The sequence below is a fragment of the Halichoeres trimaculatus genome, unplaced genomic scaffold (genome assembly GCF_033239565.1).
Source record: "Halichoeres trimaculatus isolate MK-OKI-2021-1 unplaced genomic scaffold, fHalTri1.1 fHalTri1_scaffold_19, whole genome shotgun sequence".
Lineage (NCBI taxonomy): Eukaryota > Metazoa > Chordata > Actinopteri > Labriformes > Labridae > Halichoeres > Halichoeres trimaculatus.
In genome coordinates, this window is record NW_027437197.1 from 17,591,170 (window position 1) to 17,618,866 (window position 27,697).

Sequence of the window (27,697 nt, forward strand, 5' to 3'; positions counted from 1 at the left end):
CACAGCCTGTCAAGCAATAAACCTAAACTGACCTTGAAATGCCACCAGATCTGCCGGGCAGAATCGACAGACTTTAATAATGGCTGGAAGCCACCGCAAACACTGTAGTAGAAGAGTATTACAGTGTCTCTGCTTCACACTGCCACTCTGGTTAGTGAGCTCACATCAATCCTGCTTTGAGCTGTACTGATCTGTGTCGCGAAGTGATGAGTGTGGAGGGACAGCAGTGTGGTTATGCAACACAATACAGCTTGCAAAAGTGTCATCTTGAACTTGGGGGAGACATAATGTTAATTAGCTTGTAAAAAAACACACAACTTTTTCTTTTCAATAGCTTTTATCTTTTACAAGCTCACTAAAAAATAATCCCTGCAGTGTGATGGAGGGGATATTTTAATTACCAAAGTATATGCTTTAATTACTGGGATTTGTCCTCTGCAAATGTTTATCTCTGCTGAACTTTCGAACCGAGCAACTGAGCTGCATCTTATTAATATTTCTGTTGTTTCTGTTCAACCGTTCCTTTAATGTGCCTTGAGGTTATGGTGCATTTTTTATGGTCCAATTGTTTCCATGGATGGTAAGACAGGAAGCGAGAGTTGAACACACATCTTTAGCTGTACTGTCTAATCATTAATGGATTTTAAATGTCCCCGTGAGATGAACATATATGTTCCTCTGCACATGGAGACTAAAGTGCCTGAAGTTCCTCTAAAACATCCTTTCATTTCTATTTTAAAGGCGGCAGAAATACTGCACCAATTATCCAAATCCGTCCAAATCCTCTGTGCTCTCGAGGTGAAAAGGTTTATCCCCTAATAACTGAGGAACCAGGGAAATCTTGAACCTAGTTAAGTTAATAAAAGTCTATCAATGGTGGCTGAAACGAGCTCTGAATGCAAACACCCCGATCAGCCGTGCCCCTGCAGCAGTTGGTTTAGCAGCAGAGTGTGTGTTTGGAATCTTAACGGCGAGGATCCAGACGCATTATTGAATGCCACTGAAGGGGTCAAAGAGAAAGGTGCACTGAGAGTGAGACAGACACACTGAGCAGCACCATCATTGCGCAGAAGTGGGATCGGGATCATTTGGCATCACTCCCCAGGGAGCTTCACATTCATCTAGTTAACCCCTACCTGTTTCCTGACCCCGTAGTAACAAGTCCATGAAGTGTTGCATTCAGCGACGTGCTATCAGGACTGTTGCATTGATCCTTAAAGAATATGAGACATAAGGATTTGTCTGCTCCATACAAAACGCTAAATTAAAGAATTAGAGGAAGCAGACAGTAATATCTCTATGTTTGAGATAACTTTAGAAATGTTGATTCAAGTTTAGCCTACATTCACAACGCTGTGGATTAGCTTCCCGGCTGAGGAAAGCACAAGAATTGAAATGCAAATAAGACGAGGATTACTGAGAGAGCATTCAGCCTCGCAGAGCCTCCTCCATTAACGGGTGAAGAACTGGTCACATCTGAAAATAGCGTCTAAGCCTAATGATTACTCACTGCTTACTTATATTTTGTTTAGAGAAGTTAATAACTCTTGTTATCAGTGATGCAGAAACAAACAAGAAAACGTTTCACACCTTGCTGGCTCTGGGTGTGATATAACTGCAGCATAATGATCCAATCTACAGCAGTAATCCTCCCTATTACTCCACTCGCTAATAAAACTGCTGCGCTGTGGCTGATACTCCCTATCTCTTTTTCAGGTTTGCTTTTGTTAGCATTCACCCTGAAAATATGAGGAAGCAGATGCAACAACAGTGAGATGGGTAACTTCCTCCCTGTACAAGGATACCGGATTTATTTCCCAGTCAAGGTGTTGCATCTGAATCCAAAGAAAATGGAGCTAAATGAGAAACTGAATCATCTTGACTTCAAAAGCGTGCTTCTTTCACACCGAGAAGTGTGAAATTTGTAGCTGCAGGGGTGGCACCGACTTGAAAGTAACCAAATATGAATTCTCTTTTATAGTTTTTCAGATCTGTGGGGAATAAAAGAAGTGTTTACTGACTTTTGTCTGCCATGATAAAATGTAATTACAGACTCTGAATGTGTTTCTGCCTCTTTTCTTGAGTCTGCAGATGAATTATTTAAGTATTATTGAAAGTTTAAGTAGTATTGACAGAATGTAAAACTTAATCCTTTCTTTTATGTGTGTTTTTTTCCCCAGACCTGTTGAAACTTTTCCACTGATGCAAACATTGCTTTCTGATATATAAGAGTTACATAAAGTATTCGAGAAAACATACAGGAGCCATGGGACTATTTCATCATGACTTTGTAAATCAGTTTACAAAGTCAGGAGCGCCCTCTGCTGGAAGAATGTGAATACAGCCACAGACATCTCTCCCTCATTCCTGTTTTTCTTCATCCTGATTGAGACATGATGGCAACAGAACAACCAGAGTGTCCCCCTTTCCCAGCAGCTTCCTCCAGCTCCTCCTGGGGGAAAATCTAGCACTCCCACACACGCTGGCAGATACCGTGTTGTTGACTGAATTTGTATTTCCTACTGCTTCAATCCTTCTTCCTTCCCTTTAGGGAGTAACTTCAAGAAAGTGAAGTTTGAGGACAGATGTGGAAACATTTTAATTTTAGCGTTAAAGTCTATATGATGTGAAGCTCACAAAAGTTTACAGTCCATTGACCGATTAAAGATCCACGAGTCACGTTCTGTCTCTGTTTTATGAAGTGAACAGGGTGAGTCAGAGGCCAGCAAAACGTTTGTATATTTCATGTCTGCTTCAGGATATTCTGTTTAATTCTTTCAGTGAGGAAAATTCAGATGATCTGATCAGATATTCATCCGATGTTTGCTGAAACTGACATGGCATTGAAAAGAGCCCTCCCTGTAGGATGTCTTGACTTTCTTTCAGACAAATCTATCCCAATAGGATACCTTACAGCTGTTTTTGTTTTGAGCAGCATACAAACATGAGTTTCTGGGTCACTGAGAGGAAACAGGGAGAGGTAAGGAAGAGATATTTTAAGGGGGAAAAAAACGCACCTGTCATTTTTTTTTAGCGCGTCCTCGCAGTGAAGTCTCATCACAGCTTTGTCTTCAAGGATATCCTGCCCGAATGCGTCTGAAACCTTGAAACAGTAGTCTAAAAAGAAAAACGTGCTTTTTGCATAAATAATTCTTGCAAATTTAAGCAAAGCTCACAGAGTTAAACTCAGCTGAAACTTTCGGCACACTTTAGACTTATGATTATGTGACTCATTGTGAACAGTGACACATTAAAACTGTTTTTTTAAATGATCATTCTTGACAAAACAGCAAAAATACCAAGTTATAATAAATGCCCACATGCTTTTCAATGAAAACCAGTACGTCTAATAAGTCTGCTGTGTCTGCTTTGGAAAAATGTACCTGAGTTATCACATGTTTCTGAGAGGCGTCTGAGATCTGGAGCTGTCCACCTGCAATATGTAGAGAAAGATGTTTATAATGAGAAAATAATAAAAACCCTGAAAACTCATTAAAAACTTTACACAATGTAAAATCTGACAGCTTGACAGAAAAAATTGAATTGTGATGATTTTCTGACACTACAACATGTTTGTACAAAGTAAATGAATGCCACCATGATAATAATGTGTCAAAGAAGTATTTTCTTTTTCAAAACTCAAATTCAAGTTTGAAAAAAAAAAAAAAAAGAAAGAAATCTGTGGACACTTCTTACCCTCAAAGAAAGGTGTATTGACAAACTGTCTGGTGACTTCTGCAGGAGATTTCTTGTTGCAGATTGCTTCTTGTGAAATTCTTGGTGTTGCTTTGTCCAGGTAATTAAAACAAACTTTGAATAGAAGAGCAGTGATGTGACCCCGGGTAAAAGCTTACACAAGTCAGTGATTCAACACACTTTAAACCATGTTTATTTTGTTAGTCCACCTTGGGAGTGTCTGATTGTGAAAAAAAAAAAAAAAAAAAAACAAGAAATCCCTATACATATTTATTATAAAATTTGAAACAAAGGTTCTTTCAACCAAACATCCTGTTCACATACTTTCTAACAAAAAAAAACAATAAATATGCATTATGAGACAGACATCAGCAGTGCCATAGCTTGTGATTGTAATTAAATCCTGCAGAAATGAAGCAGCACAGCCTGTCTGCTTTGCGAACAAGCTACAGATGCTTCAATTAAATAAAGACCATTCCCTCTTCTTTTTTATTCAAATGAAAAGAGACGTTTCAGACTTTCGTTCTCCAATATTAAACCAGACTGAGGAGCAGCAAAGAAAACAAGGAAAAAACAGAAGTCTACTTCCACCCAGATTCACATCAGATGAAAAAGATCAAGTTTGACCTTTGATGTGCAAAGTGGCCAGTAATCTCATAACTCCCCAGATAAGATGCACTGACCTCTGAGAAGGCCATCATGCATGAGTGAGTGTGATACCAAAACAATGTTTTCATGCTCACACTAAAGGCACAAACAAAGCTGGAAGATTTGAGTTCAAATTCTTTCATAACTTGACATCAGATTATGATGTAGTACCAGAAGTCTGACCAAGACAGCGAAGGATAGATTTTTTTTAAGTCCTCTTTTTTTATTTATGTGCCCTGAAATGTCTGGTATAAAATAAACAACAGATTTTCCAGAGGCCAAAAAGCCTCAGTGACTTCATTTCAGTAAGAGCTCGGTGCAGGAGTGACTCAGTCGTCAGAGTTCACTGATATTTCTCTTGGCTCCAGGAAGTCAGCGGTTCATGGAAGGTCACTGTAGATTTTGCAGTGCAGGTACCCCAGTTTCTCTGCCCTGCTTTTCCTCAGCATGGGGAACCACTCCCGATAGCTGAGCTCTACAACCTGGTATCCTGCCATCTTCAAGTGCCTCCTCTTCATCACATGAATTCCCAACAGTTGATCTGAATGGCAGCAGTAGTAGTTCCTGCTGGGGACCTGGATAGCCAGTTTGACTGAGCATTTGGGGTCCTGAGAGGAAGAACCCCAACTCCCTGGTTTGATAAGAGCCTCTGTGATGTCATTGGTTAGTTTTAATCCTGTATCAAAGAGTCTTTCTTCCTCACGTGGCTGAACTCTGTGACAAGATATCGGCTTTGGGGTTAAAGGGTGTGAAGTCTTTTTGGTATTCACTAACTGTGCTAAAAGTTGGTCTGTTAAAGTCACTCCTAAATGTGTTTGTCCCCAACCCAGGTCAGGAGGAGCTTTAGAGGGACTTCTCTCCACTGCTGATAAGGTGGGTAAATGAGATTCTGAGTCCACAGGTAAAGGCTTTCCACTGGAATCAAGGTGGACCTCCAGGTCAATAGAGCGCGTGTGAGGCAGAACCATTCTCTTACGAACATACATCTCTCCTCCGAGCAGATCCTCCAGAGCAAATTCTGCTCCCAGCACCTCTGGTTTCTGGCAAATATCTGACTGAGCAAATGTCCACAGCATTTGTGTCACCTCCTCTCTCAGCTCACTGCTGAGCCGCGGCCCAGTCCAGTGAGGAAACTCAAGAGCTAGAATTCCATCCAAAGTCAACAAGTCTTTTCTCATATCAATTTTTGAAGGTTTAAGCACTTGGTCGACAAAGTTTGGACTCAAGGCAAGCTCATACAGGTCCTCTGGGAATTGCGAGACAAAGGCAAGTCCAAGAAGACCAGTAAGAAGATGCTCAGGGTATTGCAGGTATTCTGCCTTTCTCTTCCTCATGGACTCTGTTAGAGCTGAATAGACGTTTCCCTGATCAGTTTTTCCCTGATCAGGGAAAAACTGTAAATTCCCAAAGGCCCACAGCAGCTTGCTTGCGTCTTTACTCCTGCAGTGCAGTGCAACAGAAGGAACCCTCTCCGCTATTGCCCCCAGGATGTCGTCACTGCGACAGTGTAGCGCTGAACAGGTGAGCGCCACATGCATTATCCCTTTGATGCCCATACTGTGAGCACGTAGAGGAATTTCCTCAGCCATTGCCTCCATCCACAGCCGGTGATAGAGGTAGTTGAAACGCATGTATTTCAGCACATTTACAATGCCGAACGCGCTCATATCCTTCACAAGAGAGCAACCCTTATCAACTAGACAAGTCACTGAACTCTCCGATAGTGAAGTCTGGGATTTGAAGAGCCCCAGGCAAACAGTACCAACCTCCTCAGGGCGCAGTTGTGGTAAATGTTGCATGAGAAGCTGCTCCAGGGGACGGATCAAGTCTGGTGGGCACTGTCTGCCCTCTCCCATTATATACAGGAGTTGCACCAGCTCAGGGACTCCAATTTGTCCCAGATTCAGGAGCACTGAATCATACAGGTGCTTTAAGAACTGGGGGACCTGCTTTCTAATGCAGCGCCATAAGTCAGCGACAAACAGCAGCTGGTGTAAAGTCATCTGACCAGCCCGGTGGCACAGCTCGGCCTCGTACAGACTGAGCACAGAGTGGGTTGAAGGCATGCTGAGCCACACGAACGCCTGCAAGACCTCCAGCAGCTCAGGATCAGTAAAGAGACAAAGGTTTTCCACAGAATATCGAAGTAGCATGATGAACCGCTGGTCGTGCCTCGCTAATGGCGCAAAGTCTGGGTGCAAGCCACTGAGCTTTGTGAAAGTCTGAGACACATCAGATGGTTTCATGCTGCCCTTTAAAGCAGCCACTTTTTTCAGCAGCAGCACGGCCTCTTCCCATTTGATAGGGCACGGCCGCTGGGTAAGGTCAAGGGTGGTGGAGGCGTACTCTGGCCTACATTTCAGGAAGGCACGTGGATCGACTCTAACATCTAGTGTCATGGGTTTTCTATCATGCTGTGACCCTGATGGGATCTCCTGTTTTGGGCGTTTGTCGAATGCCAAGTCAAGGAGTGTGTTTTTAGAGCTGGAGAGATGCCGAGAACAACTCACGCTGTAGTGATTTCTCTGTTGCCAGAGGGAAGGTGTGAGGGCAGGAAGACACTGCTCATCCTCCTCGTTATCCATGTGGCTCCAGGAGGCAGCAGAGTTCCCCACACAGGGATGATAAGATGTAGGGTTGTAATGCAGCCTATATCCATCAAGTGGAGAGGATTCCCTGGGTTCCTTTCCCTCATGATCAACAGTCTCATCCAGTCGTTTGATATGCTCGTGTCGGGCCTGGGTGAAGCCTTTCCTCCACCCTGGAAGGCAGCGCAGCCTGGGCAGCCGTCGACACAGCACACAGGCAGCCATCAGTCCACCAGACTGAAAAGAAAAAGGCAAGATTTTAAAAGAAAACTATCATATGCCTAAACAGAATTTAAAAACTGACAGCTAATGAGCCTACTTCCTGTGTGCGCCCTATTTCAGAAAAAAAAAAAAAAGTTTTGGAAAACACTCTGGCTGAACTTACCGCCAGGGAAGTCATTTTGCCCCCTAACGGATGTCTCAGACTGCCATCTTATAGTCAAATATCTCCAGACATGTATCTCCTCTGGCCATAAAATTTGGCAGGAGCAGAGAGAAATTTTGCAAAAACAGATCCAAATAACCAAAAGGCATCAGCTGATCTTTTTTCTTTTAATAATTACTTGATAATAAAACCAAAAAAAAAAGAGCAAAACCAGGGCCTCAGACAGTCATCATAAGTTTATATGCATACTGTATGAGGACAGCTCATGAAGTTATGTTTCATCAAAATCTTACACACACCTTGTAGCTAAGGTTAAAAGTTGTTTTTTTTTTAAGCAGACAGAAATGTTACATGGACTCTAGGGATTTGTGTTTCAAGGGATCACTGGTATTTTTTGCGTTTTAAAATTACCACTAGAAGCAATTTTGACCTCATGTTTGTCATGTACATCTTGGACATAAACATGTCTTTACGTTTAGGTGACGAAATTAGAAAACAGATTAACTTAAATCATCCAACAGTAACATTAGTCTCAATCAATTACACATCAGCAGTACTAATGAAACACAAAAAAGTAAAGATATTGTGAACATTAAATGACATTCAGTGTGGGCTGCCATTTACACTAATTAATATATATATATATATATATATATATATATATATATATATATATATATATATATATATATATATATATATATATATACTATCACTTAAAAAGGTAAATCATAAATCCTTACGAGAAGAATCCCAGTTAGCTACATAAATAAATAAATGAAACATTTGTATAACTTTTAGAAAATGAATAAATTTACCAGATTTATTCATTTGGAACTAACAAAAAAGTCAACATGGCACGAAAAATATACCATTTATCACATTAATTACATTATAAATACAGTACTGTACAAAATACTTTTACTGTACAAGAAAGATAAAAAAAGTATGAAAAGGAGATGTATTTCCATTATTGGAGTTAAATTTCTGGAATAATGCCAGCATAAATTTAAAAACATGTCATTCTTTTTTTTTTGCTTTTCAAGAAAACGGTTTGTAAAGCTACTTTTGAAGCATATAAGTGTGATTAATTATCTGTGTTGTTGGTCCTTTGCTTTTCTGGAGGTTGGTAGCTTACAAAGTTGATAAAATAAGATAGGCCTTTATAAGCAGTCTGCTTCTGCCTATGCCTTCCAGTCATTACTCAACACATGACTCTTGATTCTGTTATTTTGTGTGAAATGTCAATATAGTGTACAATATTTGGTGTTGACAAGACTGAATAAAATGAAAAAAAAAAATAGTAAGCACAAAGTATTATTTTCAATAGTTTAAATGTGCCTTGTGTTTATCTAGATTTCCACTGTAACAGATTTATGTTGGATTTTACAAATGTATGTGTTTAATGTAGGCTATTTCACGACTGAAACTGCAAAGTCCAGCAAATGCTGTTCAATCTGCTGACAGTTTATAAAAGCAGGGATCCCTGCTCGAAGTTTCTATTTTAACTCAAACCGCGGAGCTCGTTGTTACGATTTTTTTTTTAGACTGTACTAGAACATGCATGTTGTTGACATTAACTGACTTTGCGATCCACAATATACCGGTTTCTGAATGTTTCAGGTAGCAGCTAACGTGACTGAAGCTGGAGATGCTAGTAGGTCTCTGCAAAATCCGTAAATTACGTGACATAAATGAATCAGCGCCTTGAATCCGGACAGTAAAACTCACCTTCTTCTCTCCGACATCTACACTGTCCAGTTATTCACAGTCCGAAAACAGAAAACTTATGAAGTTTAACAGAGGAAGTGGTGTAGCCCAACAGGCATGCTGCAATCACACCGGAACTCAAGATGTAACTCCTTCAAAATAAAACTGAATTATTTATAATACGACCAAAAAAGCCACAATAAGCGTACGCTGGTGCATAGTTTTCATAACAGCAAGGAGAGAAATTATTTCCAGTATTGTGTTTGATGATAAATTGTTATGAAAGATGGTGTCATTTACGTTGTTTTACTTTATTTTGGTATGTTGCTAACACTTCCGAAGAGAGGAGCTTGGAGTGTACAGGGCATGACCTACGGCACCTGGGTGGGCTCAAAATCTGTGACGACGAAGCGCAAAGGAAATTACCATCGGCACAGAAATCCCAGTCAGAGGGAATCTACCTCTTTTTGGATTAATCTTGTCTTATTTTTTTCTTGACTAAAATGTATCAAAACGAAACTGAATTTTTTCATTATTATTATTATTATTGGCCCAGAGAGCACACAAAGATAACTCTCATATAATGTTCCAAATGTTATGCATTATGCATAATCTCTGAATTTCTGAAAAAAAAAATAATGCTACAGGACAATAATTGTAGACAATAACAAAATTTTCGTTTAGTTTAACCGACTGTAAATCTTTTACAAATTTCTTTTTTTGTTGGAGTTAGTATACAAAACTTCAAAACTTTAAAAAGCAGTAAAAGCAATGAAAAGCAATGAAAAGCAATGAAACTCTGATTTAAGTACTATACCATTGTGAATAAATCTTTACCACGTATCAGTCTCTGTATTAAATATGATTTATTGTTCAGTGATATAACTTTGTTACATTGACTTTGCCCAGAGATATATGAGAACTGGTGTTGCGCTGAGTGTACTAAACCCCAACTAATTGAGCATAATTTGAGGCTGCTGAAGCCCAATCAAAACTTATCATAAAATACAAAACTGTCTTTTTTGTCTCTGTGACTGATTATCACTAGTTTTTAATGTAGCAAAGATGGCTAATTTACAACATTGAACACTTTAAATTGAAACTTCAAATTCAGTTTCTCTTTTGTTTCCCAGTGTTTTCTGTAACATTAACATTTCAAATAAACTCTCAAATCTGGAAAGCAACAACTAAGCATGCCTTCATAGGCATCTGTTTTCAAATTTTTCTAATGGGCTATTAAACTTCCCAGATTTAAGTTATGACTATTTCATTATGTGATGATGGTAACATAATTGTAACCACTCTTTTCTTTGCATTAAGAATATTTTAAACCATAAACTCTTTATTTTACGTTGTGTTTTTTGTTGTTGTTTTTTTGTCTTTATGCATCTCAGGAGTATTCTTGGTAATGGGTAAGAAAATCTTTTTTTCTTCTTAAGGATAAACACTCTCTTTGTCGATTTCATTTTTATTTTTTTGTCCCCTTTGGTGTACCTCCTGAGAACAGAATTCATGTCCAGCCAATACATATCTAAGAAAACCGTTAACAGTTTTTAAATTATAATGAAGTATGGTGTGGAAGAAAATCTACTGTGTGCTCTCATGGTACCCAGAGTTTTACACTTAAACAACAGTAAACAACTTTTTCATGTCCATTTAAAAAATGAAAGACTGCAAACTTAACATTGTCACTTCTTTAAAATAAAGCTTTAAATGTTTAACCCATTTGTACATATGATTGATTTCTATTTTGCAGTCACTTATGTTCCTTAGCTGAACAAAATCTAAAAAGCAGTGTGTTTTTCTTTTTACAAATATTACTAATCTAAATCTAAAGAATCATTTTAGAAACTGTCCTCTATTTCACATCTGTGTGAACAGCAGGGAAACTTTGAATTCTGTGCCTCTATTGTTTGACTTCACACATGACTGGATCCAGGGGTGAAAGGTGAACTAGCCGGAGCCACAGTCCTAAGAAAGACAATTCCCGCATTTCTGCATTAAGGGAAGAAAATTCCTCACATCCATTCAGTGGGAGGAGCCTTGGCTAAAGAGACTTTGGTGGCAGAAACTTTAATTTCTTTTCCATGTCTGTTTGGGTCTATCCGTTTCTCTTCTTATTTATTTGTTCATGGTGACTAAATAAAGTTTCACATCAGTGACATAACAGCAATGAGTTGATTTGTTAAAAAACAGGCCAGATTTTAAGAATGTTGTTTTTGGTTAGTTGTTGGTTCAATGAAACTCAAAAAATAGCTGGATATAAAAGCCGGCTTGGTTTGAAATTGAATCACATATGTAAATACTTTTTGTTTGCAAATGTTTATATAAAGGAGGGGATCTAAATGACAGGTTGCTTCCAAATAGAAGACAAATCACCACACAAAAGTTGATTAAATATGAAACATGTTGGTGTTTAATTAAAATCATACAATAAAACTACACCGGTGAGTTTATAAACAACTGCTTATTTTATTTCAAACTTATGCCTTTTTCATGTATATATAACTTACAGAAACTTTTGTTTCAGAGGAAAAAATTGTCACAGGTGGTTGAGGAATACCTTAAAGATTATGGAGATTTTTTTAGAGAAAAAAAGATGAAAATTTTGTTATTTAAAAAGTTATTGGTATTACTATTTTTAAAAAGTTTGGTGAAAGTTGGGTTTGGCATATAATTCAGTAAATAAAATGTGTTTTGTTTTTTGTTTGTTTGATTAAGTTGTATCTCTAAAACTGATTCCAGAGGAACTTTTTCAATAGTTTAAAACTCTAATCTTACTAACATTTATTACCATTCCCATGTATGTTTTGGTGTGTAAATACCAGGACTATTTAACACTTTGTATGACCCACAGGAAATGGGGAGAAAAAAAAAGATTAAAAAAAAGAAATTTAAGTTTGTTTGTAAACTTGTAAAGAAAACTTAGTTAACCATAACACAGATCCAAATAATTGTGAAGCTAATATATTTATTGAAAAGATACATACAATTTTATAATGTGAGATACAAAGAACAATGATAAGATATGAGCTCATGTAAAAAAAAAGATGCTAGAAAAAGTTAATTTCGTTAGATTTATTGGTTCTATTTATTGTGGGCTTTTTCCACTTTCATATTAAAGTTGTTCGACTAAATATCACCAGTAAAGAAAATTAAAAAGTTCACAGTTCTTGACTTGATTAACTTTTGAGTCTTTTCCCTCAGATTAAAACTGTGGTTTTTTTCCCTCCTCTTTTATTTCTATGTTTGTTTTTGGTATTTTTTTTATTATTATTATTTGTGAGAAATCACTTCTCATTCGATAAATTTCACAGCTTTTGCCTGTTAACAGGGTATATCAAGTGAAACTTGAGAGTCTCCCTTGGAGAGGAAGTAGTTGATTTATGCTAATGAAGGAGTTGGGGTTTAGCTACGCTGGCTGGGAGCCGCCCTTCATTCACCACATGGTTGAACCCAGACTCCACTCGCGCCACTTTCGCAATCTTACTACGATTCCCAAACTCCATGCAAATCAAAATAGGAACACATGGTTGTGTTTTCTGGATTATGCGTCCTACCTGGGACTGTATTTGTACAGTCTTTATTTCTTTTCTCAGTTTTGCAGATACCTCTGGAACAGTGTGAGTAAACGGTAAGTCTGAACAAGTGAGTGAAGATGGTGGATTTTTTAGAAGCCAGTGTCTTATTACGTGCATGTTATTGGCAAGAAACCTGTTGTTAGCTTTTGCGTGAGATGCGGTAAACGCTTGGAAAGTAAAAAGCTGTGACTTGTATTGAAAACCGGGGCAGCACTTTCACGGTTTTGCGGGGAAGAATGTGTAATTCGCCAGTTTCCGCATTTGAAAACAATGTTATAAGGGGCGCATGGCAATCTCTCTTCCATGGTTGGAGAATGAGGGAGATTTGAAAAGCATGTGTTGCTGCTGCATCTGTACTCGTTACCCCGTGGAAGTGAAAATTACGCGCAACTCAGTTTATTTCTAACTATAAGTTATAGAGTCTTGTGCTCCTACTGACCGCTATATGTTGGTAGAAATTTAAAGTTGTCGTCTGTGAACACTTAAAAAGTGTCCGTAGAACAAAGCAGCAGCACATGGGGTTGAAGCAGGCCGCGCGCCTTTGCTATCCCGCGAGCCGATGAGTTAGCTTGCGCTTAAGTCTTTCTGCACAACAAGGGAAGAAAATATTCACATTTTTTACCATTGGCTTGACAGTCCGTTGTCTGTGCTGAGGTTATGTGAAATTTCTCTGGTGTACAAGCTCTCGGTGACACACATAGAGATACAATATGCGCTAGCCTGTGAAGAAGCTGTAGCAAAGCGGCTATTAGGCTAAGTACGAGAACGCTTTGAAGTGAATGGAGTGCTTCAGCTTTCTCACTTATTGTGTCTTTAAGGTATTTAACCACCTTTTGAGATGACTAACACGCTGCAGCGAACTTATCTCAAAAGTTATCTAAATTTCCTGGAAGCTAACCGTACTCACAGGTTACACGCGCTAGCCTCTTTAGCTTAGCATATGCTTGCATTGGACTGTTTTGATGGAGCCATCCTGCTCCACTAGCTTGTTGTGTGCTGGATTCTAACTTAAGTTTGCAGTAGCTTGTATCTTACGCTTGGTGCGCCCGGTCACAAATGAGCGCACGCTTCCCGTGCACCTGATGATAGTGTTCGTGCAATAATATCAACACATTTTGTGCACACTAGCACTTGTTGGGTGTTTTTGCGCGATGGAAACTGATTTATTAAACGCTCAAAATGCGGACTCCTGGGCGCCATGTTAGTGCGTGGGGGAGGGGTATGGCAATGTGACTTTAGCGCAAGTGTTGCTTCTCAAACGTAACTACTCCTCACTTATTCTCAGGTTTACCGTCAAACTTTACCAAAACATTACAGCATGTGGAACTTTCTGTTGTTTGTGTGCCACGAACACACGCGTTCATCCACACATGCGCGCTGAATTGTCACCTGGACTTCTTTGTGCATCCAGAGATAGGCAATTAGGCGGGTTGGAGGATGCCACCGTCCTCGGTACACAAGCGCTTTGTGCAAAGGCAACTGTTTTTTTTAACTCATGTAGCGAAAAAAAAAAGAATTGTTGCAGTGCAGCTTTTCCATTAAATTTTCAAGTACAAGATTCCAGATTACATTAGAATATATGATGTTTTGCAAAAAAAAAAAGAAGAAGGAAAGTTGCATATGCAGGTAGATGATTTTGATTTGATCTTCTCAGGCAACAGGTGAGCAGCACAGTTAACCTCTTTTCATCTCTGTTTACAAACCAAGACTGGCAAGACAGAGGTCATTCTGAAGTGAATAAAGTGTATAAAATATAAGCCAAGTTACTAGTCATTTAAAATTGTGCACAAGTAATTTTTAACTTTAATTTACAGATGGCTAATCTTCAGCCCATGAATTATTATTAATCAGACTTGATACTTTAGATTCCTCATTTTTTTCTTATTATGTATTTACCTGACATCTTTAATACTGCATGATTTTTATAACAATGTTTGAACATCACGTTTGATATTTGCTTTGAGCTAAGATTGCTGACACACTATTAAAGCTGTCTCTCCTTTGTTTGCAGACCCTTGTGCACATCTGTATCTCCTCCGGAAACCCCCTCATTCTGGACTTAGAGGCCCCCCCACTTTCTTCACCCAATGCAATCCTCCCTGTGAACACCTTGAAGCCACTGTAGTGTCAAAGTGCTTACAGTGCAGGTAGTTTTATGAAATCTACTGCAGTGAAGGCACTTTTAGCACTATTCTGATGATGGCAACTAAAAGAGCAGGTTTATTCACAGACACAAACGGCTTATCCTGGATTGACACATGTTGGAGGACATAGTCTCCATCCTGCGGTTGGTTTTTGGCGCCCTACAGTTCCTGTTGCAATAAATTTCTCTACGCTCAGCCCCTTTTATGAAACATGCTTGATGTTTGGAGGGCATCATGCATCCTGTCACTGACAAAAACTGAGCAAAGTCTGTGTGTCAGTGGAGGGGTACTAAAAGGTCTCTCTTAATTAACTTTCATGGAAAAATACCAAATGTTTATTGATGATCATTGAACATGTATCCATCTGGTGCTTGTGCTAAGGTGCATCTAGTGCAGATAGTGAAGTAGACTAGCACCTACTGCCCTAAGTGCTCCTTCTGGCATAAAGAGCTGGGACTCTCATCTGCTGCATCTTTGTATAAACAGTTTCTGTTAATGCACAATAATGTTTACTGTAATTGTGGCAGTTCTCTGTTAGTTTTGCATAGTTGCGCTGCGAGAAAAAATAGTTGTGCAAATCTATGCAAAACTGATGGTGGCCTGTGTTTCCATCTAAATCCTCTCAGCGGACATTTCTCTCCTCAAAGGTTAATGAGGCATCATTGTGTCCGTTTAAAAGGTTTCAGTAGTATTAAAGTGCTTATAGTGCAGATAGTTTAATGAAATCTACTGCAATGTGGGCACTTAAAGTACTCCTAGACTTGTGTTCTCCCCCCCTGAAACTGCAGATGTATCTCCTGCACATGAGTCTCTGGTTAGTTTTGCTGGTTTGCTTTCAGCTTTTCTATGTACTGCTGTGCAAATCCATGCAAAACTGATCATAGAACTGAAAACAATCCATCAGAGGTGATCCCTTTCTGTGCAGGTTGGGAGAGGTAGCAATGCTGTATGTGAGTGAGGTATTGCACTTGTCCCGGCCTGTTGAGGAAATGGGGAGTTATTCGGCACATTGTCCCAGAGTCATCACATCCTACATGCATGCCAAATAAAGCTGCTTGGTCACACAGGTTATCAGTTTGTTATGATCTTGTCCCCTTTGCTTACTGTCCAGACAAGTTAAATTGCTACATCTAAATGCCCGTTTTTAAAAATGGTGTAATAATGAAATTGTCTCTTGATATAACAGGAGTGTAAAGATTTCACTGTTTTGGTTTTTGATGTAATAAAAAAATCAACATTGATTAAGACTAAATTCTTTGTGTATTTACATTTTGACTACATACATAACCTTTTAAAAAAGAAAAGCATATGTGAAGCACATTCAAATACTAAGATCAACAGTTCAACTTGCTTTTGTTGCATCTCAGGATTTTTGGTAACTTTCCAGTTTTTTAATCCAAATGTTCCTACTGTTACTGCGGAGTATTACCATTGTGTTAAGCTTAAGATAAACATCTATATTCACAAATTTCTAGTACATCTGAGTTGCGGAGATCAGTTCTCACATTGTTTCCAAATAAGCCCTCTTAAAATCCCCAAAGAGAATTGACACTACAAAAATGTTATTTCCAAAGGCTTGACCTCATCTACTCAAGCGTTATAAACTATATGACTACAATTAAAAATCTTGGACAATTAAAATGTATATACTTTTGATCAAGACTATTCAACTGATAAAGCTTTTTCAGCAGTTAAACTAGTAAGAGCTCATATTTAATCGTGAAAGTTTTATGTGCCAAAAAAAATGTGACTTTGGGGATTCAAAACAATCTGAATCCAGCAGTTGTTTGGTATCACTTCTGCTGAAACACTGAGAGTTGACAAGCATTTATGTTTAAATTTCTGCATTATTTCTGTATCCAGAGTGTAACTGGGCCTGCAACCAGCAGAGGGAGGTATCTGTGCATTTAATGAAGTCCGTTCATTTCAGTGAAGTGGTGTAACTTCTACAGTTAAGAAAGGTGAGAGCACACTAAATAAAACTGCATGTAGTACATCTTAAATAATCCACTTCAGGGACAGATTTAGTGTGTTTCGGGTTAGAACGTGAGTCAATGAGTCACATTCTCCAAGTGTTGACCTTTTTTGTGACATAAAACAAAGACATATAGCTTGTTATTTTTTCTTATCCCAAATATCTTAGCCTTCATATTTGAAGCTGTGCTAGTTTAGAGCTGATTGTTTCTTTTCTGTTCCTCTAAACTAAATATCCCTCTGTAAAAATGTGTAACAGCATAACTAGAAAAACACTCCACCTATCCCCCACACCACACACAATCGCACTAACACATCCTCTAACCAGCCAACCTCTGTCCACAGAGCAGAGTTTCCATTATTTGGCACCGCATGGTGGGCTGGCAGACAGAGAGCGTTCACTGAAGTGTTCACCTTTCATTATCATGTTCGCCTTACTTGACAGTCAAGATAAATGAGAAGCATCCAGAGAGGACACAGACTCAAAGATGCATTTCTGTGTGTCAGCCAATGCTGATTGCACTAGCAACCCCTATTTACTCTGATGTCTGGGAAAGTGTATGCCTTTATTAGACATAGTGCTGTGAGATTTCAGGTTGACAGGTAGATGGCACCTACAGGGGCGTCACAGGGAATTCTGGGCCTTATTACAGGACGTTAAAATGCAGGGGGGGGGGGTTAGGATCAAGAACCAGTAGAGAGCTAGCCTGATGTTTCACCAAGCCATGAATGCATTCATATCTTTAAAAGCACTTTACTGGTGTTTTCATGAGCTATACATTTTGTTTCATGAAAATTAGCAAATTTGAATCTTGATCTTCTTTCACCATGGAGACTTTATTCAGTCAAAAGCATAAATTAAAAAATTATAACGCCTGAAAAATATAATAATATTCTAATCTAATGTTGTAAAACCAAACCCCAGCCATGCTGTGCCAATAAATGCACGTGCCGGTTATTAAAGATTTCAACACGTTGTTTGGGACATGCCATCATATTACATTTTGCTGTGGGATGGTGATAAGAGAATTTGTGATGAGCGATTAGTAATATCCATGGGAAATGAACACCTGTCTCTCTGCAGATGCCATTTGTCTCAAGCCATTCAAAGGCAGACTCTAATTAAGACACAATCCTCTCAGCACAAAAGTGCTCTTTGCTGGATGTGTTGGGCTTTCTGCCTTCTGCCTGATTGCGCTGTTCATCTCATAAAAGTATCCCTCCCTAATCTGTATTCAGAGTCCAGCCCCCTCTCTCTTTGGCTTTTTCTCTTTCATCCATGGACCAAAATGATAGAATTTTTACGAGCCCCCTTAACCCCTGGCTGGTGTTTTTCAGCTCAGGCTTATGCAAAAGTGACCTTTTATTGTGAACAGTTATTGCCCTCACTCTCCTTGGATAAGAGGAGATGATATAGTGCACACTCGCCAGATAAACAGGGATGGTCATTCACTTTCTGGTTGCAGTGTGCTCTCCTTTCTCCTGGGTAATAACCATAAATCTAGCTCCAAAACCTGAAAGCAAAATCTTGTGATTCCTCAATTATTGGACTTAGGGAGTCTGTTTGGGCATGTTTGTTTTTCTGGAGAAATAAATGTTGTGATAATATCCAAGATTACACAGCGAATGATGTGAAATCTGCATGGGTTTGATCAACAGTTGATAGCCAAGATTCTCCCCATACAGCCTCAAACACTTCATCAGCGTAAGTCCTGAACAAACACACTTGTCATAATATTAATTATCCAACACCAGCTGCGTCTGCTTATATCTACAGATTAATATGAAGCACTTTTACTGGTCACAGTTAATGTGCTACCAATTAGTTCCCTCCACTCAATCCAGCTTGATCTGTACAAGCACTTTCATGGTTAACTGGGTGATTGAAGACAAACCTGGTTAGCTCCTCTTAGCACTTGTAGGCCTGATTAAATATTCAGAGGGGACCTTGTGTGTGTTGATGTTTTGTCTCAGGGGATTGTTTAATTCTGCTAACAGACACAAAAAAGGCCTGTGTCAGCCGCGCTGCTGAGGCTGCATTTCACTGCTGGCATCCTCTGTGATGGGGGTCTGATCCTTCAGCCGACCTCTGCGAGTTAACCGTCACTCCTTCTCCGGGATGGTGCCCGACCGCAGAGTGAACTCCAGTTTTACGTATGCATATGGCACGCCGCAGCTGTCAATGTATGCTAATGCGCTTTTGAATTAGCCATGAAAAACAATTAATTTTCCAAGCAGGTTGATGAGGAGTTTTCACAAGGAGCTTAATCACAATCTTTTGTGCTCCAACACTTGCTGACTGTGTGGCTCGTGGAGCGAGACACGGACAGAATTCAAAGAATGTCCACTCGAGATTAGGAAACAATCTCATGCCTGTTTATTATACAGCTCACACACACTGGATGCATTGTGATGTCAAGCTGGACCCGTGTGATTTATTTGCTTTAGTAATAATCATATCAGTTATTCCAAGTAGCTGATTCTTGCTTGTTATACAGACTTACACATCTTACAGAATAAAGGATGTCTCACGGGTCACAAATAAGACTTTTAGACCTTGACTGAGCTAATGTATCATTCATGATACAGTATTCCAGATACACTTAAAACCCAAACATCATCACACTCTCTGTTATCTGAAAACACAAGGATGATTCATCCATAGCACATCAGACATCTTATTAGAAAGTAATAACTCCTGTATAATAGAGTGGAGATGTCAAATTTGGGCAATAAATAAGACTTGTAAGTTATGTCCTTGTGAAATATGGGCCAGTGTGGTGATAACTGTAGTCAGCTGAAGGGTCCCGGAGGCTCAGTGTGAGACAGCACTGCCGTGGTTATAGACCAGTCTGCTAAATAACATAAAATGTCTTTAACCACTCTGATTCACAGCGACCAATCTGTGTCCTATTTTCACTCAGCTCTACGCTCACCTGTCCCTTATTTCCTCTCCTTGGGGAGTCAAAGTTCCCTTTGGCTTAAAAGCCTCTCCAATCATTTGTTCATCTGCTCATTTCCAGCCGGCCAGGCAACGGAGATGGCTCTGGCAGAGGTTTCTAACACTGCAGATGTTGAAGTACCGACTGCTCTTCCGTTTTGTAGCTCCGCAGTTCATGAGACTGTTAAAAGGTTGTGACTGGGACGGGAGCAGATTCTAATCGAGTGTTAAAGGGTATTTTTGTTTGCTAAGCATTCTTTTATTGAACAAATTAAGTGATGCTGCTCACAAAGTTCTTTTGGTGTGGCAGATGTCCCTACAGTTTTCATGATTTCTGTCCAAATTGCTAATAGAGGAATATTTAAATGAAGGCTGATCTCTTGCAACGGTCACATGACGATAGCAACATCATTGTGCGGTCTAATCTCAATCAAATGGACATGTGATCCTATTTATGACTATTGGCACACTTTTTTCTGCTGTCCAGGATCCATTTGGTAGTTTCTGTGATAATATTTTTAAAATCAAGTATTTTGGGCTATGTTTAATCTTAAAAAGCATATTTCTATATCAGTAAATTTGTACATGTATGGAAATATGTTCACAGCATTAAGAATCACAGCATCAAAACATTGCACATGGATTCCTATGCTGTACTCCATACAGCGAATATCGCCGTAAAGCTTTTCTTTTCTTCTTACAGAAGCCGTTTGAATTTTCTCATTAGCCCTAATGGAGGAGGATTCAAAGCGATAACTAACTTTGTGTACCTTGTCTGCAGAGAAGTATGAGTGAGCCATGCAAGCAAAAGGTACAAGCAGTAATGATGCACATTTGGGGACATGTGACTGCCTGAACTGGAGAGCTTGAAGAGAAGTAGCTTCAGAAATATCCCTGGACAAAGTGAACTTGGTGAGTCATGCTCTCTTTAGGGAAAGAGCCACTTCACCCCATTGTTGACCTCTGGCAGGTCAACAATGAGGAAGCAGGGGTTCCCGAGGTAAGAGTGAAATAATTGATTTCCACTGTGATAATTTTGTTTTGGGTACCACAGTGACAGATTCTAGGACTTTCTGCTCATAGACTATCTGAAATACTCTCCCTGAAGGAGCATTTTCTCTTGGCAAAGGAGAGAATTATTGATATAAACTTGCAAAATAGCACAAACCAAACTTTTGTCCTTGTTTGGAATCCAACAAATTTACATCTGCCTGTAGCTGATACATCTGTAAGTCCACCCTGACTTTATGTATCAACTGCAGTTTGGATCTTCATAATTGTAGTCTGTGTCGTTACATTTTGTAAGCATTAGATTTGTCCACTTAGACAGTATCAATATTGGGCTTGTGTAGTTTATTCAGTAATGATTGTTTCTTTTCTGGTTGGGATAAAGCCCACAAAACTTATACTTACTGGTTAATATGATTTGGTCTTCATTACTAAAAATCACAATTTCCTGATCAGAAAATCTCCGGTCAAGGTTTTTGTGTAACCTACTTAAGTTTTTCAGTAGAGATATCTGCCTGCTGCTGTTAACGCTTGATAAGAGCAATGAGACTGAACTAAATAGCAGCGACGTGGGCTGTAAAGCTGAGAAAGCAGACGGCTGAAATACACATGTGTTTTCTGTGGAGCTGAATAACTCTGAGAGTAAAAAGGTAAATTTCTATGCCAAAAAAAATAAATAAAGCATCTTAAACCCCTTTAACCACCTTTATGGATCCTTCACAATAGAGATATGCAAGAAAATAGACATGTTTTTAAAGATTTTGTCAGAGTCAATGCCAGCACTTTTCCCTGTTAGATTAAACACTAAAGCCTTTTATGTGGTCGTATTTGAAAGTCTTGGTGGGTATAATGACTCTCCAGCATGTTGTTTGCAGCTATCTTTGCAGTGAGTTTATAAAGTCGATTTTTCACTCAAAGCTGGTTTTACTCTCATGAATCACAGCCGTGAAAACTCAGCTTTACTTCACTGCAAAATAAAATGACTCTGCTGGATTATCTGTTTTATGGGAAAACTCTCAAAATGTAGCATTTTAGCTCTCAGGCTGAGTTCTGTGGGGTAAATCTACTGGATGCTGTCTAACTCCAAGTAGGATGGTTTCAGGACAAATACAGTGAACATGCTCAGAAGGTTGCTGAATAGCAGATGGCGAATCAAGTGAGAATCAATATAGAAATCCGTTTGATGTATGTCCTCTTTAGAACAGAGAGGGGGAGCACTTTGATGTGAAGATCTTAATGAAACCTTAAGTAAACCGGTTTATGGTAAACACGGTATCATATTTGACTTTTACGACGATAAAACAGAAGCTCATAAGCTGCTATTTCTACTCTATTTACTGCGAACACAATCTGATTAAACAATTACCACATTTTCTGTTCCATCCTGACCTACTGCGGGAGCTGAAGGCACATTCACACATTCACAAGAATAGCACACACACTGACACAGCCTCATGCATGGTGTCTCATGTTGCTGTCACCTTACGCTTTGTCCTCAGTTGCACCACTTGTCATGGCCAACAGCAACATAGAAACATTCGAGGCAGAATGACAGAACATTGCATGCCACTTTGGCAGTGTGCCTGTTAGACATACAGCACAGTCTTAAAGAAATATGTATTTACTTTGCAGCAGACAAAGGGAGGGAAAGAGTCTTTTCAGCCTGTTCTTGTGTTTTATAATGGTAACATGAAACATTGGCTTAGCCTTATCTCACTTAAGGCATTCCACGGCGGGAGTTATGTTCAGTGGAAGAGAAGCAAAGCTTCCTTTTTATTCCTGAGCATAACTCATTTCCCCTCAAAGAGCTTCTTCTCTCCAGCACATAGTTTAAGAGAAACTCCTTTAGGTATTAGTCTTTTAACTTCTTGATTCGTGGACGATAATATATCCACAAGAGTGTGACATTGACAAGAGATCACCAAGGAACACTGCTCTGGTTTTTTTGTTGGCTGTGGTATGAATTAAATTTGCTTACAGTGGTTGTAGCTGTGTATTTTAGCCTCCCTCTCTGGCTCCCGTCCTGAGCTCTGCCTACTGGGGCTTTGCAGGAATGTTGTGAAGCCAGGTCACCCGAGGTAACATGCAATGACCTATTGTCAAGCCAGCGTTTGTCTGCCTTAATGAGTGCTGACAGATGTTGCACCATGCACATTAATTGTTGCCTTTTCCATTAAGAGATAAAGTTGAAAGCTGTGTGCAAAGTGGTTGAGAGTTTGTTGACACATGTGACCTGAACCCGGACCATCTGTGGCGGGGACGTCATATCATCCTTGGACTTCTTCATTTGTCTTTCTGTGCATAATATGAAATATGATGCAGGGGTTTGTGTGAAATGAGACCTTGTGGAAGCTCAAATGGCACATTGATTGTCTCAGAGGAAACCGACTGAGAGGAGAAAGACATGAGCCTCTTAGCGGTGTCTCATTAATTAATAATTAGACTCAGAGGGGAAGGGGAATGGTCTTGTAACAGTGAATCTTATGAGCTGTTGTGGCCACTGTGGGTGGCGGAAATCTTTATGATACAAGACTAAGTGTCAGATATAGTTGGGCAAAATTTTGCAAACAGAAACCGGCACCTTTGGATGCCGCTTGTTCATTGCATAGCGCAAAAAGCAACCACTATTCCCTGTTCAAAGAACAACACTGACACCAATGTGTTGGCTTCTACATGCATAATACTGAAAACACATGAGTATTTGCAATCTTCTTTCCATCTCACTCAGGGAAAACATGTTTACCCATCCACTGTGGCCGATGAATTATATATTTTGTCATCACACAGCGATTCCCCTCTGAGCTACTATTAGATTACTGTGTTTCCTAATTACTCAGCCTGTATTAGCATATTTTTTTCCGCTCCCATCCTCTGAAAGTTTTACAAAGTAAAGCTGCGAGCGATTATCTGTCACCATCTTCCGTCTGGAGGATTGACGCTTTGACCCCACTTGTCTGAAAATCACACTTGACACTTGTACTCCTGCAGGCAATGTCAAATGAGACAGCTGGGGCCGACTGTGGCTGACACGCACCACTGACGGCTGCTAAAGATGTACCATTTGTCTGAAAAACTAATATTTCCTTTCAGCAACAGCACCCTGTTCCACTACATTTCATAATCGCTGCGAGGCAGATCTGAATGCAGGCTGGATTGGGAAGATCTCCTTGGTACTGATATGCCCTTTGTCCTAGATATAAGAACCAGCTTTTCTGCTAATGTGATCCAAAGAGAGCCCATCAAGTCAGCTCAAGACTCACTGTTTGCAGGCATTTTGACAAGAAAGCTGGCATGCTGCGGGGCTAAATCCAGAAGAGGACCTTTGTGGTTTACCCAGCAGAGAGAGAAAGCCATCGCAGTGCACCAGGCCAGACGTTGTGAAGACTGTAAAGTTTATGATGGCTTACTTCAACAGCCAAGAAGCCTTTTTACAACCTCCCAGAAACTATCCTGCATTCTTACACCATTTACCTTTTCGATGTATGACCTGTCTGTGTTAGGATCCAAATTGCTTTGTGCATGGGTTTGATTGTAAAGGAAGAGAGGATATCAAAGAATTCCAACAATAGCTGTGCGTGGGACTACATGAAAACAGTCGACTTGAGGAGCTTATTGATGAATTAGTGGGTGGATTGTATTCCAGGCATGGTCTTCCAAACCAGAGGTGACTCTGAAATGTTTTGTTCAGGTAGTTTTTTATTACAGAAAACAAAAAGCTGTGTATAATCAAAAGGAGTATGTGTAGGAGTAAGTGCTAATGTCCCAATGATAATCCATTTTGGACTCTACCTTAAGACTAGAGCATCTCTAATGAGGCCTATCTGTTGTTCTGCTCAGGAATAGCCTCTGTCTTAACCTCCATCATCTGTAGTAAAAGTAATACAGGCTTCGACTTAATGAGCTGTAACCTCTGCAGCGACGCCATCTCGGTAATGGAGCGTGGACGGAGCAAGTTCACATCATCTCACTGTGACTGAGCAAAAGTCTCAAAGAAGCTGGGTTAGTTTGTAAATGAAGAGTAATGTGGGTTTTAGTTTGGGGTGGGCAAATGCATCATGGTGCCAGGCTTCAGAACAAGACCCCTAACTGCACTTGTTAAACTCACTGGCACCTGTAACCAGGAATCTTTTTTAGAAGTGAAAAAACAAAAAAAAATTACACAATAAAAATGATGCAAGTCTTCCTTTACCTAACATTTTATGTTTTTCCAAGCCCATACATATTTCCCTTGGAGCAGGTACACTTAAAATCTATTTTTATCATAAATAATTTGACTTTAATCTGCAGGCTGTAATCTGAAGCATTACCAAATCCTACACAGCAAGCCAACAATTACTTTTGGTCAGTGCTGGTATTACGTAAAATGTAAAAAGAGCCCAACATAAACTCAAAAATCTGGCACCCACCAGATGGACCTTGAGGTTCCCGCAGGCCAAGTAAGTGGAAGCCATCGAATCACCACACACACACACACACATATGCACACATACACACACTTAAGCACACATGCAGCAACCACCAAATGCAGGGTTGAAAAAATGCACATGAAATGAACTCAGCGACATCCACCCTTGATTTATAATGAGTAGTAGAAGTATTATCATATAATATTATTATAGCATTGTAATAGTTTTTAAGTACTTGTTCAGGACTCAGCACTACAAAACTACAAATGGATGAAACTCACAGAAGAAAAAGTGATTTTCTGTTTTTCTGAGTACTCAGAATAACAACATTTGAAATGAATAGAAGGCAACAGGCAAAAGCTGTGTCTAAGTCCCTTAATGGGAACAGAGATTAAGTTGAATTGAGGTCAAACACACTCAAAGGGAGGCTAACAAAAAGACTGACAGCTTTGTATTAATCTAATTGCAGCAAAGTAAGATTAGCTGTCTTAATGGGTATAAGAATGACTTAATGCTGTCGTGATTAGCCTAAAAGTATATCTGATAGTCGTCCAAAGTTTTGTGTGATGCCTAAGAGATAAAACAGCTTCTTCTATATTTAAATAAATCAGAAGTATTCAAAAACTACTTATCAAATGATTCACAGAAACTTCCTCACGGCAAGTGTGGACGCACTGAATACCAATGACGATCCACAAAGGTGGCTCACTGCTTTGTTGTACCCTCCAGAAAGGACAGGGTGACTGCAGCTCTGGAGGCAAGTCTGTAAGCTGAGAGCCTTCAGGGCTATCACATAACCAGGTTTTAATGATGGGAAATAACACCTATCCTCATGTCTGTGCTGTAATTTTAAGAATCCCTTGACCCATCTCCCATCTCTGCCTCAATTAAAGGGTATGATGAGGTTACTTCTGCCTTATTTTGAGCTGATTTGTTGTAACAAGCACTCTCATGGGTATAAGTTGCTGATACTTTAGGCTTTAAACCTCACTTTCCCAAAAACTCAAGCCTGAAATGTTCTGAAATTCTCATCAAGATGTACATGGCTTCTTCATTAGATCTCTGCTCTGATCCATTGATCCTCTCTTTTAATTAGCTGCTTTACTGGCTGGCTTATTTATTTTAATTACAGGCCAATGGAAAATGCCAGAAACCTGTCGATTGCTGATGCAACTTTCTTGGCTACAGATAGAAGTCAATTAATGGGACATTAATTCTCTAATTCCATTTTCTTCTTGCCATTGAGTTACATCATTTTTTGTCTTAGACTGCAGCAGCATTGATTTCGACTTCAGTGTAGAATTATACACTACTACAGCAAGTTATGTCCATTTACCAAGTGATATGCAACTGTAACCTCCCATTTATGGATGTCAGATAATAATATTGTCATAATGTAGCCTTCACATTATGTTAAAAAAAGACACTGCAAAGAAAATTTAATAACCTATAAAATCAGAAACACTTATCTGGTAAAAACTTTTAAGCAGCCCTAAATATCCTTTAGATACTTGGATGCCACCTCACTGTGTTTAAACTTTGTAAACACAGTGACATTAATACACAGGCTCACAATGGCTTTAGTGTTGCACCTCAATTCATTTATTATTTCATCCAAAATTTACCATCTTGTATCAAATTATATCGTACTGATTGTAACACTACTTAAAATATTATATTTAGCCTAGTGCAATATATATTGCACAGTCAAGTCAGTAGACATTACATATATTACATATTGTAACGTATCAAATTGTAACGTATCAAATTGTAACGTATCATATTGTAACGTATCATATTGTAACGTATTGTAATGTAATGTGACAAAATGTAACATAATTTAATGTCAACTAACTTTACATAACTTTAAGTAACTTTAAATGACTTTGCATAAAACAAAATAACATCACATAATGTAGGAATAACAGCGTTGCTAGACACCGCCCTGTTGATTGTGGCTCCCTACTGCTCTTCTTTGTGTGTTTCTTGTAATTTTTTCTGTCTCTTTTTGGTCATCTTTATATTTGGAGTTGGTCATGACTTTGTACGGCTCATTTGTTGGTTGTGGACACCAAACTGGTTTTGTCTTCAGTGAAATTTTTACTACTTTTTCTCCTGTGTTTGTCTGGAGATCCTATATGTAACCATGGCCGCATTGTTTACATGTGAAATCCTCTGTTAGCAATCTGTAGCATGTCAGTGCTAACCAGTGCAAGGCCGGAGAAGGAGGTGAGGTTGACGTGCTGGTTCTCAGGTGTGAGCTAAGAAGGGACCACATGGACCTGTCCTTCTATCCAATGTTATTGGGAACGTAAGATCTATCTCCAATAAGATGGACAAGCTAGCCGTGCTAACCCAGCAACAGAGATTCACAGGGCTATTCACAGACATGGCTAACAGAGCTAACACTGGATCTTGGAAGAGCTTCACCTGCTGTGAGCAGACAGGATCCAGGAGACAGAGACTGAACAGACTGCTGAAGAAGCTCAGTCCTGGACCCTGTGGAGGTGGAGACTGGCTGAACTGGACAATGATGGACAAGCTGTCATCATCTATTTTTTTATGGACCTTTTTGCACTTTCTATAAACTTTCTGACTTTCGTTTTCTTGATTGCT

The 27,697-nt window shown here is 39.3% G+C and overlaps 1 protein-coding gene across 1 annotated transcript; it reads right to left on the reverse strand.

Annotated features, from left to right (window-relative positions):
- Positions 1–3,916: 3,916 nt before the first annotated feature.
- Positions 3,917–9,161, reverse strand: fastkd5 (FAST kinase domains 5). Its single transcript, XM_074694119.1, has 2 exons — positions 9,049–9,161; positions 3,917–7,169 (listed from the first exon to the last, which is right to left on the reverse strand). Exon 2 carries the CDS (start codon positions 7,155–7,157, stop codon positions 4,725–4,727), a length of 2,433 nt encoding a protein of 810 aa, XP_074550220.1. The 5' UTR covers positions 7,158–7,169; positions 9,049–9,161; the 3' UTR covers positions 3,917–4,724.
- Between the last annotated feature and the right edge of the window lie 18,536 nt (positions 9,162–27,697).